At 45.9% G+C, this 21,572-nt stretch overlaps 1 protein-coding gene across 1 annotated transcript in view; it reads right to left on the reverse strand.

The window, feature by feature from the left end:
• Positions 1-767: 767 nt before the first annotated feature.
• Positions 768-21,572, reverse strand: part of lama5 (laminin, alpha 5) — a 166,069-nt gene continuing 145,264 nt past the window's right edge. The window contains exons 61-80 of the mRNA XM_056299591.1: positions 16,314-16,493; positions 14,499-14,638; positions 13,856-14,015; positions 13,148-13,281; positions 11,892-12,057; positions 11,393-11,527; positions 9,450-9,601; positions 9,134-9,266; positions 6,305-6,448; positions 5,904-6,034; positions 5,547-5,714; positions 4,407-4,539; positions 4,154-4,308; positions 3,733-3,925; positions 3,254-3,391; positions 2,922-3,081; positions 2,597-2,727; positions 2,167-2,260; positions 1,467-1,586; positions 768-916 (exon numbers count right to left, since the gene is read on the reverse strand). Coding sequence (XP_056155566.1) covers positions 768-916; positions 1,467-1,586; positions 2,167-2,260; positions 2,597-2,727; positions 2,922-3,081; positions 3,254-3,391; positions 3,733-3,925; positions 4,154-4,308; positions 4,407-4,539; positions 5,547-5,714; positions 5,904-6,034; positions 6,305-6,448; positions 9,134-9,266; positions 9,450-9,601; positions 11,393-11,527; positions 11,892-12,057; positions 13,148-13,281; positions 13,856-14,015; positions 14,499-14,638; positions 16,314-16,493 — 2,916 coding nt within the window. The remainder of the gene's footprint in view (positions 917-1,466; positions 1,587-2,166; positions 2,261-2,596; positions 2,728-2,921; positions 3,082-3,253; positions 3,392-3,732; positions 3,926-4,153; positions 4,309-4,406; positions 4,540-5,546; positions 5,715-5,903; positions 6,035-6,304; positions 6,449-9,133; positions 9,267-9,449; positions 9,602-11,392; positions 11,528-11,891; positions 12,058-13,147; positions 13,282-13,855; positions 14,016-14,498; positions 14,639-16,313; positions 16,494-21,572) is intronic.

A 21,572-nucleotide genomic window follows, 5' to 3' on the forward strand; every position in this document is an offset into this window, starting at 1 on the left:
CATATTGGTTACTTCATTTCAAATCCACTGTGGTGGTGTACAGGGGCAAAATTACAAATATTGTGTCACTGTCCAAATATTTATGGACCTAACTGTATATCCCTGCCTTTATAACGTCTTCTCGAGGGAGGACCATGCCTAAAAAAAAAAAACAACCTCAAAAACCTCAAACCTCAACCTCAAAAAAAAAAAGAAAAAAAAAAGAAGCTAAATGTTGGGGCGAGAAATAGCGGAGGCACCTCAGTAACCCGGTGAGTAGCTAATTAAGCTATGCTAGGTTCGCATTCCCCAGTAGCACTAGCAGCAACGGCGTCCACAATCGTTTTTTCTTTTCGGAACACAAGACTGCTAACATCACATATAGCGCTTGTGTAGCCATGATTTACAATTTCTTGACCCTCCTCCCCGACGACCTATAAACTTACACAAGATCATGAAAGGCAGCATACGATGATTGGTCGGGGTCATACGTGTAGTGTCGGCAGTCTCCCGGCCAAGACACGGTAAAGAATTTATGGCACTGTGATTGCCTAATCTGACATGGTGACCATCGTGAAAGACAAAAATATCATGTAGTCTGATCCTGGCATTAATATGAGTTTTGTGTATGTTTAAATATGTGTACCTATGCATTTGTACAAAAATATATGCTTTGTGGTATGTGTGCATTTGCACATGCATGTCTATGATGTAGCTGTGTTTTGCCGCATGTATGTTTGCCTGTCATGTGTGTGTGTGTTTGCATGTGTGAGTGAGTGTCTGTCCATTTACATGTGGGGACAGCCATGTGTCCCCACAGCGCCGTGGACAGCCAGGGGTTTGGACAGCATGGCAGGCCTGTGGTTGAGTGTTGCTCTGCGCACACAGCCGTGGAAAGACGGCAGGCCGGCAGGCAGACCTGGTACTGCAACCCCATCTAGTGAACAGAGAGGGGAACAGCATGTCATGAACCAGCAGAACAGAGAAGGGCCCTCGACTGTTGTAAGCAACCATGTCATGAGTCAAGCTTCTTTCGAGCTATGTTGACATGAATTTTGAATCAAAGATACTGCATGGAAATGACAATTTAAAAAAAAACCCCAACAAAAACGTGTTTTGTGTGTGTTTGTGTATATGGTATAAATACAAATACAAGTGGTATTTGGCATTTGGTCAAATACAGGTGTATTTAGTGTGTGTATGTATGTGGCGGGTGTGAGTGTACAAATGCATTTATGAGTGTGTATGTGCGTTTATGTCTGTGTGCATGTGTATGTGTGTGTAATGAGTGGTTCTGTGTTTGTATATACGCTGTATGTGTGGGAGTATTCTTGTGTGCACTTGCCAAGTGCTTGGCAAGATGTTTGCCAAATCAACAGTCGGTGGTCTTCCTGTTAGTTTTTATAGTGTGATTGTGTGTGTGTGTGTGTGCGCGCGTCCACACCAGTATGGTTGCATAGCCCATGTGCGAGTGTGCTTGAACTAACCAGGTACTCCCCCGAGGTAGACGGTCTCTCTGCCTCCTGCAGAGCGGCTCTGTTTGGGCCCAACTCTGTGGTCACTGGTCGCATCTACATGGAGCTGGAGGATATTGTTCTTCTTCACCACTAAAACACACAGAAAAAAACATTCACACATCATCACTGTGTTACAAAAAGACCACAAAGTGCATCACAAATGTTGACACAGTGACACATAACACAATTTAAAGACAGCCAATATTTCTTATGCTTCGCTATCATAAACTTGCATACTACTTGTATACATGTGAAGTGCTTTGGGTGTCCAGCTAAAGCGCTATATATACCTAATCCATTATTATTACTTCTTATAGATGACAGATAATATTTCTTTGTGTTTTTGTAAGCTTTTCATACTTGCTCTTCCATAAATATATTGTTTCTTTTACTGCTGTTACACTACCTTGCATACAAATAGACTTGACTAACATCATCTAGTAATTTTACATACACTCACTGGTGATAGTGCCAAAATGTGTCCCAGCTGAGTTACTCACCTAACACCTGTAACACCTGCCTACTCACTGAATATCAGCTGTTAAAAGCATCAGCCAAATGCCCAAGTTGAAATTGGATGTGTGTGGTTGTAGATTGTTCTAGAAATGATTTGGACAGCAGTGTTTTTAGATGGGCAATTCTGGTGAAGGCTCTGCGTGTGTAAACTGACCAGTGATGGTGTGCCATCGTCCATCACAAAGAGACTCCTCAGGAGTCAAGGAGACAGACAGCTCGCTACTACCACTGCTTACTGATGCTGTCACCTACACACACACACACACACACAGAGAAAAAAAACACATCCACACATCGGTATGTAAACACACATGAACAAAATGAGAGGCCAGCACACACATCTACACAAGTTTCATAGACTTTGACAAGTCAATGAAAAGGATCACTTCAGGAGATAGTTTTGAATGGCAAATAATTCCCAATTCTCCTTTTTTCAGTTGAAGATTTCGCTGGAAGGAAACTTCATTGTTTCTTCCTTGACTGTGGGTAAAGCCAAGGGTAGCTTCATGGTAATGGTTAGGGTTTATTATAAGGTTTACTGAGGTTGTAAAGTTCTAGGTTGAGAGGAAGAGAGGTGGGCTCACCTCTCCTTGCTGTAGGACCAAATTTAGGTGGTGATCTGGTGATGTCCCAGCATGCAGCAGCAGCCCAGAGTCCGAGACAGGGCGTACCTCCAACTGAATCTCTAAATCCCGACCCAATGTCAAGGATTCATCTGTTGGGAGGGAGAACTTTGAATTGAGACTTACAACATATAAGGGGGAGTTGTACAAAATAAAACAAAAATAAAAGAAGAGAGGAGAAGCCAAGGGAAACAGAGAAACAAAAACAAGAAGAACTCGCTTTACTGCGAGAAGACAACCAAACTTAACATTGCTACTTTGTAGCAATGTTGTTTATCATCATTACCTATGGCCATGTGTCCTCCTTGACTAGAGAAGTATGCTCCGGTCTGCAGTGGCTTCTGGAAGCATGGCACAATCCCCTGACTGTGGGATGGACTTCCGGCAGGAGCTTCATTCAGCTTCAGATCCCTGACACAACCTATGAAACCACCAGACCCCGGGACCTGCAAATCACAACAGATGATAATACAGATTATACTTTGTTCACACAACAGTTCACACAATACACAACAGATGATACTTTGTTCTATTCTACAGTAGTGTGGGATAAAGTAGCAGAAATCAGCAAGAAGGAGGAGAGTCGATGAGGAGATGAGACGAGAAGAGAAGTAGTACCGTCAGTGGGAGCGGTATTCCTCCGACGTATAGAGACCCAGTGAGGTGGGTCTTCTCGCCCCCTGGGACTCTCTTGGAGTGGGCATTGATACCATCCACTATCAAACTGACCTTCTCTCCCTCACGCTTTATGAACACCTGCAGCAAGATAAATAAAAATGGGTCAAATGACATAAACACACACACATTTGCATACTAAGCACTACAAGAGAATTTACATTGGTTACACCTTGATGAGACAGTTACTACATGCAACAAGTTGCAAAAACTCTGATGAGATAGATGCAATGATAATTACAGTTGTATGAGCGTCATACAACCCAACTGAGATAAAATTCAGATGCCATAAAACCAAAACAGTTTCAGTTGTTACAAGCATCGTAAATTTAGTTATCTAACCTAGCCAAGACAACTCTGTCAATTTACTTCCTGGATGAACGATAAAACCTAAGTCACATGACCCCAGCTCAAACCCTCACCGTGTGCCAGTGGTCATCGTTGTACTTCCTGCGACTGCGCAGGCTGACCTTCCTTTTCCCTCCGTCCACCAATAGCAGTAGGTGGCCCTCGGACACGCTCAGTGTCACCGAGGCCATACCATGCTGGCTGCTCCCAAAGTGAAGCACCACACCCTCAGAAGAGTTAATCCTCAACGCCAACGAAATGTGAGGACTGGAGAGAGGGGGATAGGGAAGGAAGGATGGAAGATGAGTTGGCCAAAAAGAAGAGACTTTTCATCTGTTGTGTCAACACTGGGATAATTGTAGGATATCAAACTTCAAACAGTCATTCTGGGGTTGCATTGGCATGTGCTTTTTTCATACCAGTCAAGCATATTGAACTGTACCAACATGAATGAGAGGGAGGGGGAGAGAGAGAGAGAGTGAGAGACGGACTCACGTAGTTCTAAATGACCTGGATAGAGAGTCATATCTTTGGTAACTGTGTGTGGAGCCACTAAAGTGTGTAGCTCCAGTCTCCTGGGCAGACAGCTCCCCCTGGCAGGAGGCCCTGGTGTTACGACTACGGGACCCCGATGGCTTCTTGTGCTTTCCCTGGATCAGAAGAAGGAAGGAGGTGGGTGGATCTTGTAAGAAGGGTGTGTGTGTGTGTGTGTGTGTGTGTGTGTGTGTGCGCGCGCGCATGCATGTACCTTGTGGCTCTTGTTCTGTTTAGGTGGAACAGCCAGTATCTGTTGGGGTTTCTTGGCAGCAGGACAGTCTAGAGGGACATTGATGTTCTCTTTGGCCTTCATCAGGTTGAGAACCATCTGAGGGCTTGTTTCTCTGGACATCGGACAGACCAACAATGCTCCAATCAATCAAAACTTTTTTCAAATTTATTTTCTATTTACTCTTTATTTCTTTGTGTCATGTTTTACCTTACACCTGCTAAACATATTATTTACTGTAAAAAAATCAATTCGTTTCAACCTGAGCTGATAACAGAACATACATGTGAATGTCTTTGAATATCCCTTCACAGGCATGTATATTTACACACACTCCCGAGTTGAATGCACATGAAAAATATACCTCCCAATCAGTGGGTGTGTAATAGAAACACTATACTGATAGTGTTTATAGATCACAGCTGCCACACAGAGATGTCTGCATTATGTATCAGTCTGTATTGTGATCTGCATTTGAAATGCTCTAAACCATGATAATTCAGGTTAAAACTAGCAGTTAGTACAAAATTAGGTGAAACACCATCTCCCAAAATTTCTCTCTCCTTCCTTCTTGCTCTGGATCATTTCATACTGCATTTTGCATTGTGTTTTATGAGAGACTCTTTTATTTATTTATTTATTGTGTGGACCCCCCCCCTTTTTTTCTCCTCAATTGTACTTGGCCAATTACCCCACTCTTCTGAGCCGTCCCGGTCGCTGCGCCACCCCCTTTGCTGATCCGGGGAGGGCTGCAGACTATCACATGCCTCCTCCGATACATGTGGAGTCACCAGCTGCTTCTTTCCACCTGACAGTGAGGAGTTTTGCCAGGGGGACATAGTGCGTGGGAGGATCACGCTATTTCCCCCAGTTCGCCTTCCCCCCTGAACAGGCACCTCGACCGACTAGAGGAGGCGCTAGTGCAGCCACCAGGCACATACCCACATCCGACTTCCCACCCACAGACATGGCCAATTGTGTCTGTAGGGAGGTCCGACCAAGCCGGAGCTAACACAGGGATTTGAACCAGCGATCCCCATGTTGGTAGGCAAATACACCACTACACTTCCTGGATGCCCATGAGAGACTCATTCGAGTTCAATTTACCCCTCTCCTCCTCACCTCTTGATAAACAGATTGCTGATGCATCCAGTGAGGTTGGTGATAGATTGTTCTGGCATGCCTCCCAGGAAGACGTTGCCCGCTGTGTTTGCCACAGCCCTGCCGCTTCCACCCAACCTGCCGCCAGCGTTCCCCTTCTCTAGCATGTCGTCCATGTACAGACGCATCCTGGAGGTGAGAAACAATCGGGGAAACATGAACAGAGCATGCCGAGTGGCTGACGTGTACCAGATCATCATCCCAAGAAGCTGGGGTGCATGTACAAGTTTCAGTTCCAAAATGAAGCATCTACCATTTTGTACTGTTCTTCCTGTTACAACCCTGCTTCTCACACAGTAGTATGTATTGTGGTCCTACCCATTAGAGTTGCTGTACAGAGCAACGTAGTGGCTGTTTTCATCATTGTAGGTCTTCTGGGTCCTAATCTCACTGTTTCCAGCTCGCACAACCACTTGACCTTTGTCAAGGAACACCTGACACACTCCGTCCTGGAGAGATAACACAGTCACATGCGAGGAGCAGCGTGGAAAACGTTACGCAGAATGGCATCACATTTCATGTGTGAGTAGAAAAAGACAGAAGAAGTTTTTACGTCACACAGTTTTGTACCTACACACTGGCAAACACTCTTATACCCCCACATACACAGCACAAAGCAAAACAAAAAGACTGAGAGACGGAAAGAAAGAAAGAAAGCAAGCAGCAGTCTCTCTTTAAGACAGAAACAAAGCATAAAGGAGAGGGAGCCTCTATCTAACCTGGGCCTGGTGGTAGAACATGAGTCCGGCCTTCTGGTCGGTCCTGAACCCGAAGCCAGCGTAGAAGTTGTTCCTGAGGCTGGGGATGTTTGATGGTGCCAGGTCCAGATAACTCTGGCCAGAGAAATAGGCCTCACGGGCCACCTGGAGGTGCATACACACACACACAGGTCGGGAGTTAGGATGTGATTTTAGGTATAGTTTTTATACTATTATCATCCTTAATTTTGACAGGAGAGTGTATATATATATATATATATACACTACCGTTCAAAAGTTTGGGATCACCCAAACAATTTTGTGTTTTCCATGAAAAGTCACACTTATTCACCACCATATGTTGTGAAATGAATAGAAAATAGAGTCAAGACATTGACAAGGTTAGAAATAATGATTTGTATTTGAAATAAGATTTTTTTTACATCAAACTTTGCTTTCGTCAAAGAATCCTCCATTTGCAGCAATTACAGCATTGCAGACCTTTGGCATTCTAGCTGTTAATTTGTTGAGGTAATCTGGAGAAATTGCACCCCACGCTTCCAGAAGCAGCTCCCACAAGTTGAATTGGTTGGATGGGCACTTCTTGCGTACCATACGGTCAAGCTGCTCCCACAACAGCTCAATGGGGTTCAGATCTGGTGACTGCGCTGGCCACTCCATTACCGATAGAATACCAGCTGCCTGCTTCTGCTCTAAATAGTTCTTGCACAATTTGGAGGTGTGTTTAGGGTCATTGTCCTGTTGTAGGATGAAATTGGCTCCAATCAAGCGCTGTCCACTGGGTATGGCATGGCGTTGCAAAATGGAGTGATAGCCTTCCTTATTCAGAATCCCTTTTACCCTGTACAAATCTCCCACCTTACCAGCACCAAAGCAACCCCAGACCATCACATTACCTCCACCATGCTTAACAGATGGCGTCAGGCATTCTTCCAGCATCTTTTCATTTGTTCTGCGTCTCACAAACGTTCTTCTTTGTGATCCAAACACCTCAAACTTGGATTCATCCGTCCACAACACTTTTTTCCAGTCTTCCTCTGTCCAATGTCTGTGTTCTTTTGCCCATCTTAATCTTTTTCTTTTATTGGTCAGTCTCAGATATGGCTTTTTCTTTGCCACTCTGCCCTGAAGCCCAGAATCCCGCAGCCGCCTCTTCACTGTAGATGTTGACACTGGTGTTTTACGGGTACTATTTAATGAAGATGCCAGTTGGGGACCTGTGAGGCGTCTGTTTCTCAAACTAGAGACTCTAATGTACTTATCTTCTTGCTCAGTTGTGCAACGCGGCCTCCCACTTCTTTTTCTACTCTGGTTAGAGCCTGTTTGTGCTGTCCTCTGAAGGGAGTAGTACACACCGGTGTAGGAAATCTTCAATTTCTTAGCAATTTCTCGCATGGAATAGCCTTCATTTCTAAGAACAAGAATAGACTGTCGAGTTTCAGATGAAAGTTCTCTTTTTCTGGCCATTTTGAGCGTTTAATTGACCCCACAAATGTGATGCTCCAGAAACTCAATCTGCTCAAAGGAAGGTCAGTTTTGTAGCTTCTGTAACGAGCTAAACTGTTTTCAGATGTGTGAACATGATTGCACAAGGGTTTTCTAATCATCAATTAGCCTTCTGAGCCAATGAGCAAACACATTGTACCATTAGAACACTGGAGTGATAGTTGCTTGAAATGGGCCTCTATACACCTATGTAGATATTGCACCAAAAACCAGACATTTGCAGCTAGAATAGTCATTTACCACATTAGCAATGTATAGAGTGTATTTCTTTAAAGTTAAGACTAGTTTAAAGTTATCTTCATTGAACAGTACAGTGCTTTTCCTTCAAAAATATGGACATTTCAATGTGATCCCAAACTTTTGAACGGTAGTGTATATATATATATATATAGCTGAATAGGCACATGAGTCATGAATCAATATATGAGTGAAACTCAGAAAGGAATTGGGAACAACACCAGAGGGTCAAAGCATCAGCTACTAGTTGATAGAACAGTCACCAAAGACTCTTAAGACCAGACAGACCAACCTAAGCACAGCCTGGATTGACTACAAAAAAGCCTCTGATTAAACGCCCCATACCTGGTTACTGGAGTGCTTGGCACTATACAAAGCCAACAGGACACTAACAGCCTTTATCAAGAACTCAATGCTGCAGTGGAAAACAACACTAATGTGGCATCTTACAATGCTGTGATTGCAAACATTCCCCAATCCTCTGTGAATAGCACACATGGCCGTTGAAACTCTAGTTAATGGTCACGCCCATATTTGCATATTATGAAACTGGTAATTGGTTTCAGTCGTTATGCCACTGTATTGTTTATAAGGTGGGGGCAGAGCCCTAGAAAGAGAGTTACGTCAACTCCATAGACGTCAATGGGCCACAGCAATGGCGGATCATGGGAGCCCCGGATAGTTCCAAACAGTGCGCATAGAATATGTGTCACGTTGGAATATATCTATATCTATATATAAATGTAAAAATCTGAAAATATTGGTTAGTAGTCACCAGAAATCGCGGCTAAGCAGTTCATTTAAATGACCCGCCAAGCTTCATTTGAAACTATTCGGCGGCTACATGAACCACGTGACCCTCTCGCGTTCTGACCCCTCATTGACGCAACTCTCTCTTTCTAGGGCTTTGGGTGGGGGTAACTGCAGTCAGTTTAGACTGAAGATGTCACTTAGTTGAGTGATGAAACGTATCTGTTAATAAACTTTGTGTCCAGATAAGCTGATTCAACCTTCTTTGATACATTCCTCATTGTCTGATTTAAAGACTTTCTAAAGTCAGATGAGTTATAACATGTTTTACAGTACCAGGAGGTCGTTGGCACAGCCATAGCTCACGCCGGAGCTCTTCATTCTCTTCAGATCAATGTGAGAGTTCATGGCCTTTAAGTTCCTGAAACAGCCCTTCAGAGAGCCCTGCTTAGGGAACAGAGACTTCAGCCTGGAGAGGACAGACAGTTAGACCGAGAGAGGGAGAGAGAGAGAGAGAGAGAGAGAGAGAGAGAGAGAGAGAGAGATAAACAGGTAGTCAGTGTGTTTTCATGTATTTGTGTACATGGATGCCTGTGTTAGCACAGGTAAGGGTGTGTTTGTGCACTAGAGAGACAGTGTGTGTGTCCCTCACTGATCAGGCATCTTATCCTCTGGTACTCCTCCCAGGTAGTAGACTCCGGTAAACAGTGGGATTTCCTCAGTGAATTGATGGTTGTACAGGCTGTTCCTGTTGTTTCTCACCACCACACGAGACGTCTTCGACCCCAAGATGATGATCTCCAGCTGCACAGGATAAAATACATATATACAACAGACATTAAAGACAAGCTGACATGGCTTTTTAAATGCATTGTTCCTCACAACTTTCACATATCGGCAGCATGGTGGCCCAGTGGTTAGCTCTGTTGCTTCATAGAAAGAGGGTTCAATCCCCGGGGTTGTCCAACCTTGGGGGTCATCCCAGATTGTCCTCTGTGCAGAGTTTGCATGTTCTCCTCATGTCTGCATGGGTTTCCTCTAGGTGCTCCAGTTTCCCCCACCATCAAAAAGACATGCATGTTAGGGTTAATACTCCTGTCTGTGCCCCTGAGCAAGGCAATGGCAAGAAGAACTGGAGTTGGTCCCCAGGTGCTGCCCACTGCTCCTAGCTACACAGCTAGGATGGGTTAAATGCAGAGAAAGAATTTCCCCACGGGGATTAATAAAATAGTTAAAAATAAATATATATATATACAGTCGAAACGAAACATTAGGATGAGACATAGAAAACTGTGGATAAAATCCTACCAATTGGACCAGAATCAGGGGATTTTCATGAAAGGGGACAGTTTTCAGAGGAGGGCAGCCAGACCATTTTCTGTCAGCACACCTGATAGATAGTAACTTGACATCACTTTTAAAAAATGAACAGTACGGTACGGCTTTTATACAAAAGGTTGTGTGTGCATGTGGGCAGATGACTAACAAATTTTGTTGGGTTTGGATTTTGGTGAACATCGGTGAGTAAACGACTCAAGCAGCCCCCCCTCCCAAAAAAGAATTCCAGAAAGGAGAAGAAATGCAGGGTAATTTTGATATCAGAAATTTGTTTTAAACAAATTTTGTAAATGCTATTTTCATACATTGTTAAGACTTACATTAGAATACAGATAGCTGTCTAATTGGAATAAAAATACAATTTTTACTTCAGCATTACTTTAAATCTGGCTGGTAACTGCTATTACCCAAAGCCTAAACTACAGCAGGGGCTATACCCTTCAGATGTGTGATGGGAAAAGCGAAAGAGAGGGGGGGGAAAGCCACTTCACCGAGATGGCTCAGAAGAGTGAGGTAATTGGCTGGATACAGTTGGGGAGAAAGGGGGAGGTAATTCCCCCCCCCCAAAAAAAATACTTAAACCACTTTATTTTGTCATTTTATTGTTACAACGAATGTGTTCTCTACATTTAACCCATCCTATTGTACAGGAGCAGTGAGCAGCTGCAGCACCTGGGGACCAACTCCAGTTCTTCTTTCCATTGCCTTGCTCAGGGACACAGACAGGAGTATTAACCCTAACATGCATGTCTTTTTGATGGTGGGAGGAAACCGGAGCACCCAGAGGAAACCCACGTAGACACGGGGAGAACATGCAAACTCCACACAGAAAGGACCTGGGACGGCCTGGGGTTCAAACCCAGGACCTTCTTGCTGTGAGGCAACAGTGCTAACCACTGGGCCGCTATTTGCTTCTGATGAAAAATATGGAGGACAAATAGAAAGCATAGAGACAGCAGGCATATGAAAGACAAAATGACACCAGGAAGAGAGACGGGCAGGAAAAAGAGAGACACACGGATAATAAGCAGTGAGACAGTCAGACAGTTAGATAGAAAGACAGAGAGTCATACTCAGTAACTGGCAGAAAGACACACATTGTTGGTAGACAGACAGACAAGAGGTTAATAAGAATGACAGACAGACAGACAGACAGACACAGATAAAGACAGATAAGTCAGACACAGGCATATATATATGGATAGACGGGCAGACAGACAGACAGAGACTGACCGATGCACATACAAACAGACTTACACTTTTGGGGTCAGCATCGCGGATCCTCAGGTGAGGTGATGAGGGGTCTTTAGGTTCCAGCTCTCCCAGACTGCCACTGAAGTCATAGAGGACCTTCAGTCGTCCCTGATGCACCGCCAGGCACAGGAACTGGCTCTGATGGGAGAGAGATGAAGAAACATCGAGAGAGGGAGAGGAGGAAGACAAATCCTGGTTAAAGTCTTAAGAGTTCCAAATGGCTAAAATGAAAATAAATACACATGAAAGACAAGAAAGAATGGCATATTTACTGATCACATAAAGGCTTAAACATAGTGGAAATTGGTAGTCGATGGCAAAGCAAAACTATTCATAAATTCTCTCACGATGAATGAATAAATGATATAATACATATACAGTGGCAAAAAATAGATGACTTAAGAAGAGGCAATGACTGACTGACTGGCTGGCTGACTGACTGACTGGTTGGCTGACTGACTGACTGACTGACTGACTGGCTGTAAGACTGAAGAGCCCTCACTTTGTTTTGCAGCATGAGGAGAATTCCATTGTGGGAGAGCAGTTTGACTTCCTGTTCGAAGCGCTGCATGCGGCCTAGTTCACCTTTGAAGGTGACCTCAGCGTAACCAGTACCGTCGAAATACGCCGCATCATTCACCCACTGCTGAGTCAGCACTGGCTTGGCCCTGAAACAACAGCACTTTTTGTGGTCACAGAAAGTTAAATCAGTTCATCTGGACATAATGTTTATTGAGAGCAACGCTTCATCACAGATCTAAGTGACCTCTTCAGTCTCAACTGACTGCAGGTATCCCCATCCCTTATAAACAATACAGCGGCATAATGACCGAAACCAACGATCAGTTTCATATGCAAATATGGGTGTGACCATTAACTAGAGTTACAATAGCCATGTGTACTATTCACAGAGGACTGGGGAATGGTTGCAATCACAGCACTGTAAGATGGCGACAGATGTAGATATTTTCAGATATTTTTGCTGTATTTCCACCATTTAAGTATCGAACAGGATTTGCAATTACTTATTGTGCATTGTTTTTCTTGATGGACTTCGTGTCCCAGATGGGTGGGGTCTGAACACATGACAATAAAATATCATTCAAGGAAATTCATCTCAGCACAAATGCCCTTTTGCAGTACTGCCCTACACGACATGCTCACATCAGGACTGTCTGTAGGGACATCCGACCAAGCCGGAGGTAACACGGGGATTCGAACCTGCGATCACCGTGTTGGTAGGCAATGGAATAGACCACTATGCTACCCGGACGCCCCACATTTGACATTTTTGATTCATTTGGTAACATACTATACACACATGAATTACAGAGTGAGGATGATTAACTCACATGGAGCAACCAGCAGAAATCTCTGGAGCTCGCCTTAGTGAAGTACATAGATACCCAAGTTCCCGTAGACACTGTTTGAGTAGTATTTTCTGTGATTTTCCCTCTGTATTTTTTTTAGAATCAGATCTCGTGTTTTACAGCCTATTAAGTTAATATGTACAATTAATTTAACTCGGTGGGTTGTTCGTAGGAAACATAAGATGCAACATGAGGAGAATAGAGCTTCATGCAATTTAAAATCCCTACACGTAAATTAAAAATTTCATATGCATTTTCATCATTATTTCATTGTGTGTGAGACTTTGCTGCTACACAATTTTCCTCTGCCATTGCGATACAGACTAAAAGGAAATTACTTTTGGCTAAAATCACGCGTAACTGACAAAGGATCAAGGCTACCACTGACCTGCCGCAGGGCTTCTCCTCGGTGGTGTTGAGATGGAAGATGTTTTCAAAGTTGTAGAGACTGAGGACCTCCTCATTCAGCGTCTCCAGCTCAATACAGCCCTTAAAGTTAGGGAGGGCCAGCTGGGAAGGGGGCTGAACGGAGACAGAGTTTGGATTTATATTTTACACGAGAAGAGAACAGGCTGGGTAAGCAATGAGGAGCTTTGAGATGGGATATTTCAATGTGGGATACATTTCAAAAATACAATCCAGTTTGTTTCTATGCCAAAGATGAGTTGTGTGAAAAAAGGAGAGAAAAAAAATCTAGTAATTTTTTTTTTGAGTCGTATAGTTATTCTGGTGACAATGAAGTTGTGTAATATAATATACTAATTTGCTTCTATTTAAACATTCGGGAAAGGAGTCTGCAGTACTAATGCAAGATAGATGGATAAATGCATGAGGGAGGACTTTTACAACCGATACCATTGGAGTACCAATGCAGGTTAGCTGCAAGATGCACACAGTAAACTGATGATGGCTAAAACTATGCATTGTATTAATGCAGTTTAGATGCAGGGGGAGGACTCCTCTAATGCTGTGGTTCTAAATCTGCTCCTCAGAGACCCTACTGGGATCTACCTGGCAGAATAGAAAACCAGCAGTACTGGGGGTTGCTGAGGACTGGATGGAGAACCCCTGGTCTAATGCTGTATGCTGTACTCACCTTGAAAGTACTGGGGTACCCTCCTACGTAGAAGACAGTTTCATCGGTCAGCAAGTTGAGCAGGCCTTTATCTCCGCCAGCCTCTATGTGGGCCTTGGTAACGCTTTGGTCTCCTTCACTAGTCTCTGAGGACATGGCCATCTGACCATACTGAAGGATCCTACATAGAGGAGAACACAGACATTAATGTTAAGAAAACACAAGGACAGGACTCATATCTACATGCATAGGTCCACAGACATGCACGCCATCATATACATGAACAAGGGCTGATAAGCAAGCAGACATGCACACAGGGAAAAGGACACTGTGCACAAAAGCACACTTGAATATACATCACAAAGACAGACAAAAAGTTGGTCAGAAAAAAACCAGTCATAAGACAGACAGAGCACTGACAAAATTGGCATTAAGAGAATATGACGTAAAGTACATATGTGCACAACTCTGTATTGGTGTGCGTGACTGTGAGTGTCTGTAGGTGTCTGTAGGTGTTTGCATGTGCATATAGATACATATGTAAGGACAAATATGTGTTAATGTAGGTGTGCTTGTGTGCCTGTTTGTGTTCGTGTGGGTGTGATGTGTGTGTGTGTGTGTGTGTGTGTGTGTGTGTGTGTGTGTGTGTGTGTGTGTAACCGACCTCTCCAGCACCACATTGTTGAAGTTTCCATTAGATCTGACATCTTCCGGCATCAGGACCTCAGCTGTCTCTCCTCCAATGTTAAAGTACCACCGCAGTCTCCTTCCCTCCAACACCATGCCCAGGAACTCCTTACTGGACTACAAATACCAGAATCACGATGATTAATTGACTACAAAAGCTATATGGCCTTATTCCCTCTGGTACAAACCAAAAACAGCTCATTCGATTTTAAAATGAATGGGTATTTCTTTCAAAACGCATCAGCACTTCTTAAATACAACTGGTGTATTTAAGGAAATAGTTCATCCTAGCATATCCAAGTCATCATTACTTCTGTAGTTGCTTGTTTTGATACCTTTCTTTGCACAATAAATATTCATCCATTATCCAAGCCGCTTATCCCAATTGGGGTCGTGGGATGCTGGAGCCTATCCCAGCAGTCACTGGGCAGCAGGCGGGGAGACACCCTGGACAGGCCGCCAGTCCATCACAGGGCCGACACATTCACACCTAGGGACAATTTAGTACGGCCGACTCACCTGACCTACATGTCTTTGGACTGTGGGAGGAAACCAGACTACCCGAAGGAAATCCACACAGACATGGTGGGAACATGCAAACTCCACACAGAGGACGACCTGGGATGACCCCCAAGGCTGGACAATCCCAGGGTTCGAACCCAGGACCCTCTTGCTGTGAGGCGACCACGCTAACCACTGTGCCACTCCAATAAATACGATACAGCCAATTAGCATTTTATGTCTTCAATATAGCAGTCAAATGTGGATAAATAAGGCAGGTCAGTGGCAAGTTTGAAGACATTATGTTGTGAAATATATAAGGCAGACCTTGTCGAAGATCTTTACTCACAAATACTACAACATCAATAGCTAAAACTTAGGTTCAACTTTTTTCTTTTTTTGCGATGAGCAAGATGCTGACACGTCAGCAATGATCTCTGGGACTTAGAGCAGTTCAATATCACAGCAGCTGCAACTTTTCACCACAGATGTCAGGAAGTTCAACAAAAATGACAACATTCAGGTTTGTACCATTGAGTTTCATGAAAAGGATATTTAAAGAGAGACTATAACCAGAGTCTGTGTGGTATACTGCCATTGGGGGTTCAATAACGTATCATGATTTTGATCTTTGATTAGAAAAAAGATTAGCGTATCCGGGTAGCATAGCGGTCTATTTTGTTGCCTACCAACACGGGGATCCCGGTTCGAATCCCCGTGTTACCTCTGGCTTGGTCAGGCGTCCCCACAGACACAACTGGCTGTGTCTGTGGGTGGGAAGCTGGAGGTGGGTATGTGTCCTGGTCACTGCACTAGCACCTCCTCTGGTCAGTCGGGGTGCCTGTTCGAGGGGGAGGGGGAACTGGGGGGATTAGTGTGATCCTCCCACACACTAGGACCCCCTGGCGAAACTCCTCACTGTCAGGGGAAAACAAGCGGCTGGCAACTGCACATGTATCGGAGGAGGCATGTGGTAGTCTGCAGCCCCCCCCCCCCCACCCCCGGATTGGCAGAGGGGGTGGAGCAGCAACCGGGACGGCTCGGAGAGCCTGCACACTGTGTGGAATACTGCCCCTGGGGGTTCAATAACGTATCATTATTTTGATCTTTGATTAGAAAAAGGACTGTCCATGAACATCCAACGTGAGCACAACATACAGTGTGTGTGCTCCCTTGTCAGTCAGTCAGCTGCATATGTTCCCGGGATTTGCCCCATCCACCTCTGCAAATGCAAAAAAATAAAACCCAAACTGAGCAGCCACCCCTTTAACAGCACCACAGGGACGCTTACGTCTTTACTTCCCAAGTAGAAGACAAACTGTTTGGTGGCGGCGTCTTGCCGTCTGGAGCGGGCCGACTCTGGCAGGGAGATGAAGAACTTCAGAGAGGTGTAGGCCGCCAGATCCGCCAGGTTACTGGGAGTGCGCACCTGGACACCGGACGTCCCGTTAAACTTGACCGGCACGCTCACCTGAAGGAGAGAGGGAGACAGGGAACAGAGCATTTCAGAAGAAATGGACACTATACAGAAAAATACCTTTAATTCTCCCATCCCCTGACTTAATACCCAAGTTAGACATTCTTCGATATATAGATATGCTCTTGTGTTCGAATTACGTGGGAGCCAATAGGAGCTGTGCTCCCATCGAGGCATTAGCTCCCTTGAAAGCTGTGAAACTCTAGATCTGTGGGAGTCTCTAACAAAATATTTAAAAAAAAACATTATATAATGTATCTTTCAATGGTATTAGTGTAAACTACTAATAAGACACGTTAGTCCCCAGCTAACGGGTCTGACCCTTTAGTCGAGCGGTTAGTGATGTCGCCTTGTGGTGCAGTACACCCCGTATCGAATCCCGCACCGGGCAAGAAAATAACCGGTTACATTAGGATTCTTTTATGTTAGTGAAATAAATTGTTTTGAATAAATATGTTTTCGAAAAGAACTACGCACCATTTTTCGTCTGTGAATAGGACATTTGGCTGCACTTCACCACCGAGACACTGTGGGGCGCTGTAGGGTAGCCTAAAGCAACCTTGGTTTTGGGAAACTCGGTATGCTTGAAACGTTGACAGGGGCGCCAAGGTGCGGAGATGGACCGTTATTAATGTTGTCTTAATATTGTCTTAGCTAGTCACATCAGGTAATGTGCAATATTTTTCACCATGCCTCCTCCTCGGCCACCAAAAAGACAGCTCGCTGCAAGCCTGCTGGACTTTGGTTTTAACAGCTCAAAAGCTAAAAAAGTTGCTGATTCAGAAAAAGTCAGCGACGTTAACGTTAGCTAGCTCGGCTGCTGCTAGCAACATTTCTGAAGAGGACTCGACCACCACTAACGTTAACGAGGTAAGGCTTGATCAAGTCTTTTTGCATTTTCTACATAAAAGCATGGCTAGCTAACACTCTTTCAGATTAATTTTGAATTTCCCGTTTAGTTAGCAGTGTTTAGAAAACGTTAATGTGCGTTTATGTAAACTAAAGTTATGCCTACCTATAGGTTCACCTGGGCTCTAATGGTAGTACAACTACTAACGTCGGGAGTGGGACCACAGATGGATACTATTGTACACTGCTCAAAAAAAATAAAGGGAACACATAAGCAATGCAATGTAGCTCCAAGTCAATCACACTTTTGAGATATCAACCTGTCCAGTTAGGAAGCAACACTGATTTGTGAATCAATTTCCACCAGGTGGAAATTAGACAATTTGCAAGACAACCCCTATAAAAGGAATGGATTTGCAGGTGGTGGCCACAGACCATTTGCCTGCCCTCATCTTTTCTGGCCGATCTTTGGTTAGTTTTTCATTTTGCTAGTGCCCTCACCACTAGAGGTGGCATGAGGCGGTATCTGCAACCTACAGAAGTTGCTCAGGTAATGCAGCTCATCCAGGATGGCACATCAATGCGTGTTGTGGCAAGAAGATTTGATGCATCTCCCAGCACAGTGTCCAGAGCATGGAGGAGGTACCAGGAGACAGGCCAGTACACCAGGAGACGTGGAGGGGGCCGCAGGAGGACAACGACCCCGCAGCAGGACCGCTATCTGGTCCTTTGTACAAGGAGGAACAGGAGGAGCACTGCCGGAGCCCTACAAAACGACCTTCAACAGGCCACTAATGTGCAGGTTTCTGCTCAAACAGTGAGAAACAGAATGCATGAGGATGGTATGAGGGCCCGACGTCCACAATTGGGGCCTGTGCTCACAGCCCAACACCGTGCAGCCCGATTGACCTTTGCCAGAGAACATCTTGGTTGGCGGATTCGCCATTGGCGCCCTGTGCTCTTCACAGATGAGAGAAGGTTCACACTGAACACATGTGACAGACGTGAGAGAGTCTGGAGACGCTGTGGAGAACGTTCTGCTGCCTGCAACATCCTCCAGCATGACCGGTTTGGCGGTGGGTCAGTGATGGTCTGGGGAGGCATATCCTTGGAGGGCCGCACAGACCTCTACGTGCTAGCCAGAGGTACCATGCCTGCCATTAGGTACCGGGATGAGATCCTCAGACCCATTGTCAGACCATATGCTGGTGCAGTGGGCCCTGGGTTCCTGCTCATGCATGACAATGCTCGTCCTCATGTGGCCAGAGTGTGTCAGCAGTTCCTGTATTTCGAGGGCATTGATGCTATGGACTGGCCTGCACGTTCCCCAGACCTGAATCCAATCGAGCACCTCTGGGACATCATGTCTCGTACCATCCGCCAACGCGATGTCGCACCACAGACTGTCCAGGAGTTGACCGATGCCCTGATCCAGGTCTGGGAGGAGATCCCTCAGGAGACCATCCGTCGTCTCATCAGGAGCATGCCCAGACGTTGTAGGGAGTGCATACAGGCACGTGGAGGCCACACACACTACTGAGCCTCATTTTGAATCGTCTTGAAGAATTTCCACAGAAGTTGGATCAGCCTATGTTCTCATTTTCCACTTTGATTTTGAGTATGATTCTGAATCCAGACCTTAATGGGCTAATGATTTTGATTTCCATTGATCATTCTTAGGTTATTTTGCTCTAAACACATTCCTCTGTCTAATAAATAAAGATTTTCAGCTGAAATATTTCATTCATCGAGGTCTATATTGTGTTTTTAGGTGTTCCCTTTATTTTTTTGAGCAGTGTATTTAGAAATCACGTCAGGACAAAGCGCTGTCGCTCGACACAACGCTACGTTGCATTCTTTATTTAGACTGACACAGCATCACAGGCAGACCCGATCAAACAACCCAGAGCCCGCAGGCATCACCAATCGATCCCAGCACAATAGAGCAGCACCAAATCAAATGTAGCACTGTCGATGTGTGCAGACATAACATTCCCCCTCCCCCCCCCGGCAGGATTTCAAACATGAAAGGTTGACACAAAGTCCTCTAGGTGGCCAGGGCGTAAACGTGTGCAAACAGGTCGCAGGGCGGCCTGAGGCTGGGCACAGGGATGGCCTGAATGGCGTCCACGTTGGATTGTAGTGGAGTTACACCGCTCGCTGACAGCTGGAACCCCACGAACTCGATGGCTGGCACAGAGAGGACACATTTCTCAGCATTGAGAGTTAGCTTGTGCTTGGACAGGGCTGCGAAGACCATGTTGAGGCGCTTGTCGTGGATTTCACTGGTGGGCCCGTGTACCACTATATCGTCCAGATAGATGGCCACGCCCAGTATGCCAGCCAGCACGGAGACCATGATTTTCTGGAAGCAGCTAGGGGTGGAGCTGAGACCGAAAGGCATCCTGGTGTAGCGAAACACTCCTGCATGTGTCACAAAGGCTGTGAGGTTTCGGCTGCTGGGGTGGAGGGGCACCTGTAAGTACCCCTGTCTGAGGTCGAGCTTGGAGAACACCTCAGAGCCATAGAACTGAGCAGTGAGTTCTTCTGAGGTGGGCAGTGGATACTTATCAGGGACCACTGCCTTATTTACTGCACGTAGATCGACACAGACACGCAGGCCCCCCGACTTCTTCTTAGCCACCATGAGGTTTGAGACCCAAGGTGACGCGTCCACCGGTTCAATGATGCCAGCTTCCAGCAGTTGTTGCAGCTCGGCGGAGACCCCATCACGGAGAGCTAACGGGATGCGGCGCAGTGGTTGGATGACAGATTTCACAGCAGGGTTGAGGAGAGGTTGATGGGCGAAGGCGGAGAGGCAGCCCAGCCCCATAAACAGCGATGGCCACTTCTGCTGCCAAGGTGTGGCCAAGTCAGGATCGCTGCCCCCTTGTGTCTAAGAGGGAGAACCCCAGAGCGGAGAACAGGTCCAGGCCCATCAGGTTGGCCCCACAGCATGCCACATGAAAAACTGCATTGGGCACCAGCTTGGTTATAGCGGACAGTCACTTGGAGAGAGCCAACCAGATCGATTTTGGAGTCACCCTACCCACAGAGGACAGCTGAGGGTGCGGACAGTGGCAGTGAACCGAAAAATTGACTGTAGGTATCAACATTCAGGAGAGACACCCCTGCACCGGTGTCCAACAGCAAGGGGATGCACACATCATTAATGTTGACTGTGCATGATTTGAATGACACTGGCCCAGAGCTCACCTTGTGAATGACGGCGGTTGAAGACTGGGGGGTGTGGCCCTCTGACCCAGCCGGGGAAGATCGACAGACGTTGGCAAAGTGATTTTGCTTACCGCCGCTACGGCATGTCTGGCCACAGGCAGGGCAGTTCTGAGCCCTTGAAACATGAGACTGAGACCCACAGTTACCACAGGACTGTTGAGGGCGGGGCCGAGAACGCCGTCGTTGCAGTTGCAAGACGTCCCCAGTGGAGTCGGCGCCCGCCTTGCTCTGGTTGGGTTGCGTCCCGAGGGGCAGCCGTGAGTAGAGGGAGGAGTCGTTGGCAGCTTGACTGGAGGTGGCCACTTGCTGTGTATTTAGCATAGCAGCACACTCAGCTGCTCCCTCAACCTGTAGTGCGATGGTAATTGCTCTGGACAGCAGCAGATCGTCTTTTTCCAGCAGGAGAGTCTCACGCGCCTTTGCGTTGTTGGTGTGTTCGATTAGCTGGTCGCGAACCATCTCGTCCTGAAGTGCGCCAAACTTGCATGAGCTAGCTAGCCCTCGCAAATTAGCTACATACTGCTGCACAGACTCACCAGGCAGTTGGTGTCGCTGACGGAATATAAATCGCCGAAGGAGGGCACTCTGTGGAGCAGTGAAATGGGTGCTCATAAGTCCCACAGCTTCGTCAAAGGTTGTGACGTTCCCCAGAGTCCCGAGCACACGATGACCCTCTGCTCCCAAGCAGTGTAGCAACAGAGCCGTCTTCCTAGCCTGGCTCACGTCGTCGAGCCCTGAGGCGATGATGTAATTTTCAAAACTATGTAGCCAGTGAGTCCATGGTACCGGAGGCTCGCCAGGTAATGCCAGGAAGGGGGCAGGTGGTGGGAGAGAGATATCATCCATCCTCGTCGCCAATATTGTATTTAGAAATCACGTCAGGACACAGCGCTGTCGCTTGACACAACCGCTACGTTGCATTCTTTATTTAGACTGACACAGCATCACAGGCAGACCCGATCAAACAACCCAGAGCCCGCAGGCATC

Source organism: Lampris incognitus, chromosome 2 (assembly GCF_029633865.1).
Source record: "Lampris incognitus isolate fLamInc1 chromosome 2, fLamInc1.hap2, whole genome shotgun sequence".
Taxonomy (NCBI): Eukaryota; Metazoa; Chordata; class Actinopteri; order Lampriformes; family Lampridae; genus Lampris; species Lampris incognitus.